Here is a 14072-nt window from a genome sequence, read left to right as displayed (position 1 = left end):
ATGCTGTGCAGATAGGCTGATTGTTGCTATTCCTTGGGCCACAGTCATGAAAGTCATGCTGGTCCCTGTCGCTGGATAAATGATGCTGTGCGCTATACTACATGCAGATCCGTTGCTCACTGCTGTGTCTCCTCCACGATCTCTGTTGCCCCCCTTCGTGCAGCTACATCTCCGTATCAACCTGATGCTTCCCTCGTTCAGACACCTTCAGCGACGTCTTGATCCTGTGACCTCCTTCATGAGCCGAATGTACCAGCCACGAGGCCGTCCGAGCAACCTTGTGCGATTTGACCCCTTGATGTAGTCTGTGTCGCTCCTTTGTCTCCTCGCGCCAAGCCCTGAACTTGCCACCCATGGTCGTGCCATCTCTCTCACCATCCCCGTCTTCTTCTCCGGAGGAGTGTCCCCTTCCTGCCGTCTCCTCGTCGTCTTCGCTACCTGAAAGCTCTTCGAAGCTGCGAGCTTCTGCCGCTTCCCTGCTCTCGTGAGAGATGCCTTCGTCTTCTGACTCTCCCGAGCTGTTAAGGTCTCCATCATTGACATTCACTGCACTTCCGATCTCGTGTGCCGTGAAGTCGCCCTGTGCCGACCTCAATCCAGCAGCGACGCAGGCTTCCCATGCTTCGTACACGGCGACGGAATCGGGGTGACCCTTGACGTTGCGATGTGCTTTACCGATGCCGCTCTTGAATTGAACAGACACCTTTAATACTCCAATCTTCTTGACTGAAAATGCCTCTTCGACTTCTTCTGCTGGACGACGATAGTCGTGGTAGTTCTGGAGAAAGCGATGCAGGTCTGGTGCACCCTTGAAGATGGGCAAGGAGAGGTGAATCTCCTCGTCGTCTGGCAAGTCCTGCATCCACATGCCGGCCGCAGCTACAATCGGCTTTCGCCCGAGAGCATTCAACTTGCGGAATTCGAAGAGGAACGGCGCGCAGTACCTTCGCCGAGCGGGTATCCTTAGGTATGGCTCCGAGGAAGGCAAAGGCCACTCGATGTCTCCTTCACCACTGCTGTGGGCACGTCTGGAGGATATCTTGACCTGGCCGACCAGGGTGCGAACGTGTACTGAGGCACGATTGAGCGTGCTGTCCACAAGCTCGACAGCCGTGGGGGCAGAACGTATCCTCATCGTCCCAATGTCAAAGCCAAGGCTTTCTTTGCCTTGGTGCATTCCCTCCACCGGGCGGAACAAGACAGAGATTCTCACTGAGCCGTGTCCGATGCCGCCCCCCATGGGGAAGTACTGCGTGACCTGCGAAGTGTTCCTTTCCGTGAAGAGCTCCTTGAGATCGAGGGCGATGATACCGAGGATGGGATCTGATTCCCGCAAGCGCCTGTCCCTCACAACGATCATCAGACTGCACCGTCGCCAGTCTCGAATGAAGCGCTCGGTCCCAATGTTGAAGAAAGGTGCATGCGATAGGGCCTTTATCCTTGAGATCATAGCCGTCTGATCGTTGACCACGATCGACAGATAGGGACTGGGAGCGTCCGGCTGCTCATTCCCGTCTTCTACCTCGTCGATGAGCTGCCCAGACGAGCCAGCCTGGCCACCAGACGCTGAAGATGAGCCGCGCGTCTTGTTGCGCTGCTGTGAGTCGGCATAGCTGAGATCGAGGATGTTGTGGACCTGTATAGAAAGCACTCCGCTGGGCAGAGAGTCCACGGGGGCGTGGATCTCGGCCTTCGAATGTTGATTGCGGGTCTGCTTTGCGGACTCGGCTGCGTCGAGCTTTTGCAAAATCTCCGTTGGCGAGGTGTCATCGTCAATAGCTCCGAGAGGGTCGTCGTTCATCTCCTCCTTCTCCTGCCCAGATGGTGCTGGTTCTTCGGCGCCTCCCTCACTATCGTGGCTGGAAGGTTCACCTCCCTCTCCAGCCAGGTTTCTTGTCGCGGCCTCTGTTTCATTGGCGATCTTGCGAAAGAAGGCAATAGACCACGACAGCTGGCCCTGCTTCTTGTGCTCGTTGCTCAGACCCATCAATGAGTCATTCCTCCTGAACACCTTTCCAGGGTGCCGGAGAAGTGGAAGCAGGTCGACTTCGATTCGCCCCAGGATATCATCTGCGGTCAGGCGATCACTGTCGTACAATGCGAGCGAGAGCCTTTCCTTGGCTCTGATGGCCTCAGCGTTGAGCAGCATTACATGTCTCTCCTCCCAGATGGGATTGAGATCATCGAGCGCCACCCTTGTCGCGTAGCTAATTTTACCCAGACGAGAGTAGCTGATGGTGATGTACGGGTCAGATGAACCGTTTCGATCTTGCTTCTCCAGGTCAGAGGCAGAATGAATCCACACTACGATGACACCCAAAGCATTGACTTCCCGCTTGATCGAGTCTCCCATCAAGATCTCACCAAGATCCATGGTGAGACTGGACGGAGCACAATACTCTGCAAGCGCAGCATCTATTGAGCTTTGTACGAAGCCGGACAGAAGCGGGATATTGGAGAGATTGATCCGCATTGGAACGACCTCGACGTGAACTCTCGGCAGCCCCATGAATGTGAAGGTCACATTCTTTACGAAGGGCGCCTCCGGGGTGAGCTGCAAACGAGCCCTGGCAGTCCCGACGAAACCCAAAATCTCAACCCAGACCGGGAGAGGCACTGTCGCCACTTTCTTGATGCCCAGCCAGAACGACATCATTAGTCTCGCATTGTTGTGGAAGGAGGTTGAGATCCTAGCCGTTGAAGAAGCGTGATAGATTACTGACATCTCGAGATTGATGTGAGTGCCTGAGAAGGTACCAGCGTCCTTCGAGTCCTTGCCGTCTGATTTTGGTACCACATGCTCCGCCTCCCTATCGGGCAGTATCTTGATTCCAGCAAAGCGGACCGGAGTCTTGCCATGAGCAACTTCGCTCACCTTGATACCATGGATAAAGCTAGGCGCAGAAGCCTGCATTACGTCTTCTAATGTGCCGGCCATGGTGTCAAAGATGGCTGGGTCGATGACCTCCCAGAGTCCCTGCAATATCATATTGAGCCATTCAGCGCCTTCCTTTTCTCCCGACGAGGGCGAGGATGCTTCCTCTACGCTCTTGCCGTTCTGATGAGGACTCCGAAAGTCTTCTCCTCGCTTGACTTCGCGCGCCCAGCGTCTATCGTCGGCGCCGAGTCTGACATGTCGGAAGGCCCAGTAGCCTATGAGAGCATTGGACAAGACGAGGATGGTGCCCAAGAAGGACCGGGCCAAGAGGATGAGGGCCCCGGCCCAGCACAGCCAGAGCGGGAGTAATACCGGATGTATCTGCCAGAAAGAGGTAGGCATCGGCTCGAGAGGAGGAAACGGCTCTGCTGCAGCGTTACGGGTCTTGTAGCCTTCTTCCGCAGTCATTCTCCCAGCTTCCCTTTCCTCCTCATTGTTCATAGCTCTTGCGAAATCTTTCTTCCTCACATCGCGCACCTTGACATTCCGCTCTGTGATGGGATCTGTGACATGCTCAGCTGTTCCTCTCCGCTTTCCTGGCTTGTCCTTGGCCCGCTCCTCTGGAGGACGGTCATCGTCATGCACTGCCTCGTCTTTGTGACCTGTTTTGGATTTACGCGCCGAAGGCGATTTGGGGGACTGCTTTGCGTCTTCGTCGCTATAATCCTCACTGTCCACCTCTTCTTCGCTATGCCTGCCTTGAGCCTTGACGGAGCTGAAACCCCTGGTGAGGAAGCGTTGAATGGAAGGGATCGGGTTCTCCTCTGAGTAAGCGTCTTTGTGGTGATGGTGTACGCCTCCCTCTCGCTCAGCAAGTCCCGCCATGCTGGACGAGGAGGCTGGGACGCGACCAGCAGTCCTGTGTGGGATGAGTAGCGCGAGCCTGTTCAGCAGAGGTTGCTCATGATGCCGGCTGCGGTGTGTGCGATGAGCGTGGTGGGTTCATGTCATCCTGCTGGGGTTGGCAATGGTCGATGAGGAGGAGCTGCTGCCGCCGTTACCTCTTCGGTCCGCGAGATTCATGCCGGCGTGTGCGTCATGTGCCGCATGGGCCACTGCCGTCGCCCAGGCCAGCCTAGACGTCTAGCCTACCGGTGGAGTGGCTGCTTCCGGTCCTGCTTCCTACTTCCGGTCCTACCTGTGCTTCCGCTTCGGTTGTGCAGCCAAGGCCGTCTCCACACCGCCTCCGTCTACTCCGCCAAGACTAGGCCCCCGCACCTCGGCCCTTCCTCTTTTGCGCCCCAACCTTACCGTACTGGTATCCTCGTATCCTCATCGTCATCCCTCGTCGTCATCTTCATACCCGCTTCTTTTCCTCACCTTCACCTTCGTCCTGCTTTGCATCGGCCCTTGCATTCTTGCCCTCCTCGTCAGCAGCTGCCCATACAGGCATCGACGAGCGGCTGCCCAGCCGGACCTTTCCTCGCTTCATGTCTTCGCAGCAGGCCAAGCTCACACTCCGGCCTCCGCCCCATCGCAATTTCATACAGGGCTATCCGGGCATACCTGCCGGCACAAATAGGCCAGCTGCTCATGTCGCAGGCTCAGTAGAAGTCAGGCTTGGCGGTAAGGGGCTCAAAGCATCCTGGCTCAGGATCGAGCTCCGCAAGATAGAGTCGACGGCTACAGAGAATTGGGGAGAGCTCATCGGCAGAGGGCCCATTGAGGTATGGACGGCGCAAGGTACAGCAGAGCATGACGACGAGGGCGACTGGGATCTCCTTCAAACGGTGAGTAGCGGAAGGACGAGAGGCCCAATTACGCTCCAGATCCCGTCGTACTCACATCGGGCTGCCCTTTCGTCTCTGTCAGGCCGACTTCCCCTTCCGTATTGCTATTCCGGAAGGGCTGCCTCCCAGCATTAGATTAGAGAAGCAGTCGGGAATCAGCTATGAGATGGTCACGAGTCTTTGTGTAAAGACCAAGAAGTAAGTCGCCGTAATTACATGAGCATGGCTTGACATTCGTGAGCTGACAGTCAGTTTGGCCACACCCCACGCGCTTCTTTGTGCCCTCATCAGAGGTCTCATCAGAAAGGATACTGCATCTTCCGTGATACAGTCCACCCATCCGCTTGTACTTGAGAAGCACGAGCTTCATTCCAACTGGCCAATATACCACATTCCTGACGATCACGAGCAAACGGCCAATGACGTATATGCCCGCATATACCGCAAACAGACTTGCTATGCTCCAGGGGACAAAGTGGAAGCGCGCATCATCTTGACTTCTAAGAATGTCTCGCCTGTCAAGATCAAGACAGTCGCTCTGTCTATCCGAGAGACTGTCACCTTCCGAGGAAGCAAAAGGGGAAGCCGAATGCTAGGAGGCGTCACCAAGACAGCCAATCAAAAGACGGAGATGATTGCCCAGAAAGCTCAACAGGTGGGGTCGAAGATCTACAAGGGCGATACCAAGACGTATGACATTGCCCTGGTCATTCCTAAGGCTCATTCTCTTATGACCATCCAAACGGCGAAGCACATCGAAATTTCCTACACCATGCGAGTCTACGTCGATACGAAACAACCCATCATCATCGATCATCTTCCCCTCACCATTACGACCACTCCTGCCAGCGTATCCGGAAAGGTCGTACCTCAGATTGGCTATGTCCCGGGTCTGAGCTCTCCCGCCGAATACCCAATTGAAGAAGAGCCCGAAGAACAAACTCGTCGCCCACAATCCATGGGGCCCACTGTCTCCTTCCGATCGCAACAGGCAGATTTTCCGCCTCGTAATGGCACGATCGATACTCAGCAAGCATACAGACCTGCCCCTCATCGTTCACTCTCCATGGCTGACAGTGATACTATGTCCAATGCCTCAACGGAGAGGGGCGGAAGGCCCGCTGGCGGTGCGGACCTCAATCGTCGCGATACTGTAATGACCACCTCTACGGCGGGGCCAGGAATGGCTGGGCGCGGAGTGCCTGGAGGCATTCATTCCTGGGGTCAATTCGGCGCAGCTCAGCCTTACTCTGCGTTCAGGCCAGCACAAGGGCCTGTCAGAGGAGCTTTCGCAGGGCCGCCTAGCATCTACGAGGGACGAGAGTTGAATCAGGAGGAGAACCGAGCTCTTTATCATCACTCGCTGGCCAATAATCTGGGCGAGGTCTTCGAAGGACAGCAAATCCTTCCTGAGAGTCCAGCACAAATTCGCGTCTCTGCCGCTCCGAATATGGCCTCTGTTCCCGAGTCGGCGGAGCAGCACGCAAGGGGCGTCCTGGACTCCCATAGACATTCCGCGGCTCAGCTGATGCCGCGAAGTACATCCTGGGATCGGGCAGAGGCCAGCTCGACGGTGAGTGCTGCTCAAGCTGCTGAGATGGAAAAGGAGAGGCTGTATCGGAGAGCTAGAGAGCAAGCCGAAAGGAATCAAAGAAGAGCAGCCCAGGCAGCTGGAGCCACATCATCATCACACGATCGCAATGGCCTGGCATCTGACTATGACGGAGCAGACGCACAGCAGCAACCCTTGAGTGCAATCGCTCAGCGTCAAGCAGACAACAATGAGAAGCAGATCTTGTACCAAAGGGCTCGGCGGCAGGCAGAGCAATATCAAGGACAGTATGAGTCCGGAGCTGATTTTCCTTCTGAGGATCTGAGCATATATGCAGCTATGCCTGGCAATGGTTCAACTCTCACTTTCGCGACGGATGGCAGCCCGGCCGCAAGTGTCGCTATGGGAGCAACTGCAATGACCGCTCTGGGGTCCAGGACCCGGTCTGTGTCGCCCGAGCAAGCAGCGGGGGGATCCAGCAATATCCGCGCTGCCCCTGCATCGGTCGCACCGTATGCTTCCGCCGAACAAGAGAAGCGGAGACTGTATGAGGCGGCAATGGCTGAGCGCGATTCGTATCTCAACAATCAAAACGGCGATAGCAGGAGGAGCAGTGGGTCTGCTATGGTCGGCAGCACCGACCTATCATCCTCCCAGATACGGCCTGCCTCTACGGCGCCGGTGTCCTCTCGACCAACAAGCCCACGCGCATCTGCTTTCCCGTCTGCAGAAGAAGAGAAGAGACGCTTCGCAGCTGCAAAAGCAGAGACGGACGCGTACCTTGCTTCGGGCGGGCAGAACTCATCGCGGACCGTGGGCTCTGGTAGCGCTGCGCCAACGGCTTCGCAGTCCCTTAATCAGTCTAGCTCTGCTAGCGCCCCAGCGCCTACCGCCCTTTACCCATCGGCAGAAGAGGAGAAGCGTCGCCTCTACGAAACTGCAAAGGCGCAGGTGGAAGCGAACCAGTCAATAACGGCATCTCAGCCATCCTTGGCTTCCGCAGGAGCCAGCGGGTCGAGTGCACCCATCCCGAATGCTGTAGGCAGCTCAGGAGGGGTGCCACGAAGTTCTGCCGCGGCCTATGCCGCCCCCCCGCAGGCCTCGTACGCCTCCGCCGAGGAGGAGAAGAGGTTGTTGTACGAGAGAGCAAAAGCGGAGGTAGATGACAACCAGGTGCAGGCTCAACCATCGCAGTCAACAGCGCCGACGGGGTCAGGGGCTGTTGCTGCAGCCCCTTTGGTGACTAGCAAGGCCGAAGACGAAAAGGCTCAACTGCGACGGTATCACGAGGCACAGGACGCAGTCGCACGTCATCAGCAAGGTGACGGCGGTTCCACAACAGAGGCTGCCCGTGCAGCTCCATCAATTGCCAGACCTGAAGCGTCCTATGCTTCGGGATATCGATCTGCATCTAGCGCAAGCACAGCAAATGGTGTTCTGCCTGCTTCCTCTTCTCTGGGGGGCGGGATGACGATCCTGCCAAATCCGTACGACCAACAGCCTACAAGCACAGCTGTGCAACAGGATCCACCTTCCTACAACCGTCCGGCCGTTCTGTCCTCTTCCCGCAACCCTTCCTTGTCGGGCAGCGAAGCAGGCTCGATCTTCTCCACCTCGACGGTGCCATATCGAACTCCCTCAGTCGTAGCAGGCAAGCAACGTACCCTTCCCTCGGCCCCTGCGTCTCCCGCCCCACCCGCACTACCCACGCTCAACTTCCAGCCCTTCAATGGTCTACCCAGCTCTTCGTCTTCCGGTGGCGTAGCCGCCACACCGGTGAGGATGGCAAGTGGAGGGATGTATGCCCCGAGGGTTGCTCCTTCCAATTGGCACGAGGTGGATGAAGATGGGGGCGGCGCTCTGGGAGGCGGGAGGAAAGCGAGCGGACCTGCGCCGCCCATCCCGCCCAAGACGCCCTTGGGAGGCAGCAGAGGATCTTGAAGTAACCCACCCCGATCTAACGACGAGCAACAAGATCGCTTCGATCATCGCAATGGCTCTCGCTCTTCTGACTTTTGCTACTAACGCTATCTGCTCCGCCGCTACTGCCGTTCCTTGTCCTCTTCTTCGCGTCTCGCGCCTCGTATGATACCAGACCCAAACCGGATGTCCTCGTTCTCGTTGACGCTCACTTGTACCTCTTCTCCTCTATATCTGCGTTTCCTCTCAGCTACCGCATACCCCCTTCTCGACGTCTGTACAGCATTGCAATTGTGTCTCGATCAGGGAGCTCTTAGCCTGACAGATGGATGAGACGATGACGATGATAACGACGAGGTGCTTTTGTGTGCGGAGTGATAGTCGATGCGAAGTGATGATGTAAGGACAATCTACAGACAGCTCCCGCCACATAGCACAATACAAAGCGCTGTCGGCGCTCTCATCATACCTGCTCCTGCTGGTCATCGTGTAGCGCCAAAGCCTGCACTTGAGCCTGAGCCCGCGCTTGTGCTTGTGCTTCCTCACGCAAAAGAGCCTCCACGACGAGCTTCGAGCTGGTCACACATCCCTCCAGAAGCGGGATGCCCGGACTCCACGAGCCACACGCCCAGATTCCCGGAGTACGTACGTCGTCTGCTTCTGCCTCTGCGTCCCCTCCTTTTTCCTCTCCCTCTCCTTCTTGCGTACCCAAGGATGAAGCTCTCCCGCCCCCGCTCTGCCCTCGTCCCTGAAGATCCCCGAGACGGAGCTCCCACTGCTCCACGGGTAATCGAGCGCGTACTGCTCCTCCTAGTGTGGTCAGGGTGCCTTGTGTCCAGCAACGTCTCATGAGAGAGACGCTCGAGCCGACAAAGGAGATGGGGGCCAAGGCGGCGCTCTGTACGAGACTCCGTTGGGAAGACTGTGACTGTTGGCTCTTCATCGCGAGGGCCTTCCCTGTACTGTCACTTTCGTCCTTCCTGCGCCATTCGAAGAGACCTGCTTGACCAGCTTTGGAGCGCAAGGTGAGTACAGCGCGCTCGAAGTGCGATGCGGAGATGACCTTGTCGTCTGCAGGACGCAATTGCGCTAGAGGATTCGTCGTCTGGATCAAGACACTGGAAGAGGGAGAGATTGCTGATGAAGACGTAGCTGATGACGAGGGAGCGAGGGAGTGATGGATGATGTGTGAGGCCATGGTATGAGTATTTGTGGAGAGTGTTGAAGTCATCTCAGAGTCAGAGGTCGATTCATCCGATGTAGACTGGCCTTCAGAGGCATCAGTAATTGCTTTGTTGGCTTCGGCGCTAGTGTTCGATCTCCTCTGAGGTGTAACCAGGTTGAGATCTCTCCAGTCCTGCTCCTCTCGAGGCAGCAACGACCGATCGACGTGGTTTATGACTTCACTGTCCTCGTAGGTAAAGTGCTGTAGCTGGCGCAACAGCTTCTGTAGCCGCTTCGTCTCCTCGGCCGCACATGCATCTGGTGAATCCAAGTAGGAAGCGACGAAAGCGGCGCTCTGATTGGCCTGCGTTGCCAGAATGACGTGGTCGAAGCCTTCGTAGACTGCCTCCTCTCCACCTTCCGAAACCTCGACGTCTATCCTGCCCCTATTCCGTGTCAGGCTCGTGACCTCACAGTCTACGTGTATATTCGTCTTCTCCATCGGTCGCGAAATCACCTCTTCTACCTCGTGCACCCCAGCGGCAACTGTGTAATGGCTCCGCCCGAAGGTCAATGCTACGTAGTCGAACACCTCTGCAATTGGAGTGGAGAGCACCGAAGAGGCTTGGACCGTCATCATGGCGCTGAACAATGGCACCACGACCTGATCCAGGAAGACGTTGGTGCGTCCATTCTTATCTGAGGGAAAGTGAGATTGAAGGGTCCGACTTGCGAGGGGATGGCTAGGATCGCGCGTGTAGCCAGAGTAGTGGGACCAGATGGCCAGAAAGACGAGATTGAGGTAGCCAAGCAGATAGACTATGATGGAGAGAGCGTACTGGAGAATGCCAAAGGCGTTGCTGATGAGGCTAATAGAATAGAAGGGCAGGGTGTAGAATGGAGAGGCCACAAGGTCATGACGTTTGAGGGATGCCGAACGAGATCCGGGGCTATCTGTACGTATCCGAGGTATTGATCGCAGCGCATGGGGAATACTGAATCCTTTGAGGCCAGAGGAGCCTTCGTAGAGAAGAGAGGGTGAGGGGGCATGGTGAGGGGGAGTAGCAGTGGCAGTGTCCTTCTGGCTGCCAGTGGCGGGAGAGAGCAGAGAAGAGAAAGAATAAGTAAAGTCCGTCTTCTTGAGAGGTATCCGTAATCTACGATAGAGAGCCATGACATTGGGGTAGTAGCCTGTGGGCGGCAAAAGGGCTATAGATCAGCCTCGAACTGCTCTCTTTCTTCCAACTACTCCGAGGCATATTCACCAGCATTCAAGCTCCTCATAGGAACATCTACCCGTATCGACTCTGCTTTGCCTGCATAGACCCCACTTCCCGTTCCCTTGCTAATTGTGATGCTATTGCTGTCCAAGCCAATCTTACTGGCCCTTTCAAACAGATGAACTTCGAGCGGCCGATCTAGTCCTGCGCTAGCCACTTCATCCGACGCGAGGAGAAAGTACGAGGCGGACAGACCAGTGAGTCCGGAGCCGATGATAGCGATGCAGAGCTTCCTGTTGGGATCTGAGGCTATGGAAGTGGCAGAGGAGTCGCGGGACATGGATGTCCTCGCAGCATCTGTATGAGCATCGTCCTGACTGCCTTTGGCGAAGCGATTCCGGAGGAAGGCCATGACCGAAGAAGGGAGAGGAGAGGACGACGGGGACGAGAACGGCCGAAGCCGGTACGAGAAGGGATAGGAGGAGGCGAACAAGAAGAAGAAGAAGAACTGTCCACCCAACGAAGGAATGAATCAAGCGAGTCAAGGCGGGCCCATAAAGTGAGGAGTATGGATAGGAAGTAGGTGTGGAACGCGGTGAATGCAGGCAGACCTTTCAGTCCCGAGTGCTCTTTCCGCACTGCGCCCAGCCTCGGCCCGAACATTGGGCCTGCCACTCCGTTCGTGCCTTGCTTCCGATCCGGCACCAATTCCTATCCTGCTGCGAGGAATGTCAAGGTGATTGTATTGCTCCATCCCAAAATGGGGAGGGGATAGGTCATGATGTTGGTGGAAGACATGGGTCATAAAGTGGTGGCGCCGCTCATATCTGGTCAAAGATCGGGGTACAGGTCGTAAAATGTAGAGTGTGGGAGAAGGGGCATGCTGCATCAAGCGATCAAGGTCTCATCCTCGGATCGCTTGGAGGACTTCTTGCGGATCACAACCGTGTCGGTGTATCCGATCTGCGAGACGAAGCGAGTCAGAAGGTAGACCGTATCAGCGAAATGCCCTTTATAGAGAGTTCCCGGCTCACGACGGCAATGAAGCTTACCTTCTTGGGGTGCGCAAGGGAAGTGGCAGCGACAGTGTACTCGCCCAACTTGATGTCATCAGGTACGGTCCACGTGCTGTATCGGTGGAGCATCGACGCAGAGGTCAGTATGGATTCCGGTTTCCAGGAATACATCTGGTTGATTTTTGAGCACTCACGTAGTGCCACAGGTCTCTCCGTGAGCAACACTCTTGCACTTGGACTGGTTGTGGGTGCTCCCGACCTTCTTGGTGATAGTGTCTGGAGCGTTCAATGCGAAGGAGGCAAATCGTATGAGCATCTCATTCCATCTACGCGCGTCTCTCCTTACTCACAAGTAGGCAGAGAGTCATCGTTCTCGGGCTCAAGCTGAATCTTCAGACCTCCCTTGGGGGCGTTGAGCCAGGTGATGTCGTACGTCTTTCCCCTCCTCCAATTGTTCTTGCACTGGTACGAATCGCAAGCAGGGGCAACAATGTAGATTTCCTTGCCCGTAGGGTCGTCATTGCTGACCTGGGCATTGGCAAGAGTACTGCAGAAGGTGACTGCGAGCAGCAGAAGCAGAGGTAGGAAGCTGGAAGAGGCGCGAGAGAGCATGGCTACGTAGATGTCGAGGTGTAACGAAGGTGATGGATACGATATCGAGGCAAGGAGGGTCAGGTGCTCCTTTTGGTAATGTGATGTACCCCCGCTCATGCCTCCATGTTCCCCCAGGAACACATTCTTGCTCTCCAAACACGCATACATTCCCGGCCGCCGGAAGTGAGTGGCCCTTAGGAGAACATCCCGCCGCTTCTGCCGGAATTCATTTCAAACTCAGCATGAGGGCCACGGAATGGCAGCAGCGTCGCCCCTAACTCTACTCCTTTGTGTGTAGTCTAATCTGGTCTACAAGCGGGATTTACGCAGCGCAGGATCACTCCGCCGTCTTGATCCTCTTCGAAGCTGGCTCCTCCTCTCCCTCCCCGGCATAGACTGATGCGTCATCTGCATCCTCAGGCGCTTCTCGGCCATCTTTGTCTTGCGTGCCCTCCCTCTTGACGAACTTCCTGCCTGGCAGTCCTCTGTCTAGAGCCTCTTCCCACGATGGCTTCTTCCACCCTGCTTGGCCCCCTTCCTCCTCCTCAGCTTCTTGCTGATATTGTTCCGTCCACCCAATGAGAATGTCGAAGACCTGATTTACTGTGAGGACTTTGCGGGATTGCAGCATCTTACCCTCGGCGCTCTTCTTCGTCAGATTGGACAGGTCAATAGGTAGACGAGCGACCTTCAGTCCGAGACTCTTGGCTTTATTCAAGCAAAGGTGCTGCCCGGAACGCAATGTACAGGGGGAAGTCAGCTCTGGCACGGCGGGCGTGCAATCGTTCCACGTGACAGCAGAGCCCACTCACTTTGTAGCGATTCCGATCTACGATACCCCCTATCACGTATGTCTTGCCTTCCTGTAGCTCCTCGATGGTCTCATCGGTATCTGCAGTAAGGTAGACGATGTCCTCCTTCTTGAGATCCGTGGGGACAATGGCCGAAGGGTGCACGAAGGATGCGTCTCGCTTACGACTGCGCCGGCGAGACGAGCGCTTGCTCTCCTCTTGCGATCCCTCTTGGATCTTTTCTGCTGCTACTTGATCTTCTGCGGTGGTCTCTGTGACTGCAGTCTCCGTGCTTGGCTCGGCATCGCTCAATGTGACTGGCTCGACGGCCTCATTGCCGTTCTTTCGCTCAATCCCATTTTCTGCCTCACTCTCCTGCCTCCTGTCATTCGTACTGCCCCCTTCCCACAGCGCTTCCAGTCCGCCCTTCTCGACGATGGCGACGTTCTTCCAGCGCCTCCACTGCGCCTCTCCATTCGCCTGCATGAGCTTTCCTATCCGGCTCTCATTGATTTCAATCGTGTCGCCGCTCTTGATCGCTTCTTCCAGTTTCGGGTAGTAGCCGTCCGCTTTGGCTGTCTCATGAGGGGCCCACAGCTGTTTAATGGTGGAAGGATCGGGTGAATAAGACAAAGCCGATGTCTTCGAGGGGCCTGCCAGGATGACTTGGAAGAAGGGAGCATGCGAGCGGTGATTCGAAGAGTAGAGGAAGGCTAGCTGCGACGTCATCGAGGTAATTTCCTTGTCCGTCATCAACTCATCAAAACCCATGTCGATCACCACCTTTGCTTTGAAGGCCCTGCGCTTCTTCCGTGGCGGCAGAGGCTCCTTCACGGTTCCATCTGCCTCCTTTGCTTCTTCTAGCTTGCGCTCCTGCGCGGCGGCGCGCTTCTCCTTCTTCTTCTCCTTTTCCTTTGCCCGTCGATCGCCTTTTGAGGCCTCCCATGACTCCTTCTTGAGCTGCCTTTTGAATGCGCTCTTGGACATATGCAGCGGGATAGGCGTGCCATCGCCTAGGTACTGCTGCTGTGGGGCAGCAGCAGTGGGAGACACTTCGGAAGGGGGAGCAGAAGAGGCCTCCTCGGCAGCCGGAAGACCTGGAACGGCTGGTCTGCTGGTTGGCACCTCATTACGAACGTCGTCATCT

At 56.1% G+C, this 14072-nt stretch overlaps 5 protein-coding genes across 5 annotated transcripts; 1 reads left to right on the top strand and 4 right to left on the bottom strand.

Annotated features, from left to right (window-relative positions):
- Positions 1 to 2: 2 nt before the first annotated feature.
- BCV69DRAFT_282835 (hypothetical protein) lies at positions 3 to 3878 on the bottom strand. Its single transcript, XM_025492490.1, has one exon. It carries the CDS (start codon positions 3761 to 3763, stop codon positions 164 to 166), a length of 3600 nt encoding a protein of 1199 aa, XP_025347777.1. The 5' UTR covers positions 3764 to 3878; the 3' UTR covers positions 3 to 163.
- A 303-nt stretch (positions 3879 to 4181) lies between these two features.
- On the top strand, positions 4182 to 8382 carry BCV69DRAFT_193986 (hypothetical protein). Its single transcript, XM_025489637.1, has 3 exons — positions 4182 to 4668; positions 4751 to 4866; positions 4960 to 8382. Exons 1-3 carry the CDS (start codon positions 4369 to 4371, stop codon positions 8159 to 8161), a joined length of 3618 nt encoding a protein of 1205 aa, XP_025347776.1. The 5' UTR covers positions 4182 to 4368; the 3' UTR covers positions 8162 to 8382.
- Positions 8383 to 8603: 221 nt separating this feature from the next.
- BCV69DRAFT_299097 (hypothetical protein) lies at positions 8604 to 10936 on the bottom strand (the record flags this gene model as incomplete). Its single annotated transcript, XM_025494298.1, has 2 exons — positions 8604 to 10495; positions 10570 to 10936. The coding sequence occupies 2 exons, from the start codon at positions 10934 to 10936 to the stop codon at positions 8604 to 8606; spliced, it is 2259 nt and encodes a 752-aa protein (XP_025347775.1).
- Positions 10937 to 11252: 316 nt separating this feature from the next.
- BCV69DRAFT_282831 (hypothetical protein) lies at positions 11253 to 12284 on the bottom strand. Its single transcript, XM_025492489.1, has 4 exons — positions 11891 to 12284; positions 11735 to 11816; positions 11577 to 11652; positions 11253 to 11487 (listed from the first exon to the last, which is right to left on the bottom strand). Exons 1-4 carry the CDS (start codon positions 12150 to 12152, stop codon positions 11413 to 11415), a joined length of 495 nt encoding a protein of 164 aa, XP_025347774.1. The 5' UTR covers positions 12153 to 12284; the 3' UTR covers positions 11253 to 11412.
- A 313-nt stretch (positions 12285 to 12597) lies between these two features.
- Positions 12598 to 13069, bottom strand: BCV69DRAFT_232565 (hypothetical protein; the record flags this gene model as incomplete). Its single annotated transcript, XM_025489842.1, has 2 exons — positions 12598 to 12861; positions 12947 to 13069. Coding segments are annotated over 2 exons (387 nt in total), but the record flags the coding sequence as incomplete, so codon positions are not given.
- Positions 13070 to 14072: the final 1003 nt, after the last annotated feature.

Source organism: Pseudomicrostroma glucosiphilum, assembly GCF_003144135.1.
Source record: "Pseudomicrostroma glucosiphilum strain MCA 4718 unplaced genomic scaffold BCV69scaffold_7, whole genome shotgun sequence".
Lineage (NCBI taxonomy): Eukaryota > Fungi > Basidiomycota > Exobasidiomycetes > Microstromatales > Microstromataceae > Microstroma > Microstroma glucosiphilum.
The sequence above is the reverse complement of the archived record's forward strand: the minus strand, read 5'-3'. Positions and strand labels throughout refer to the sequence as shown.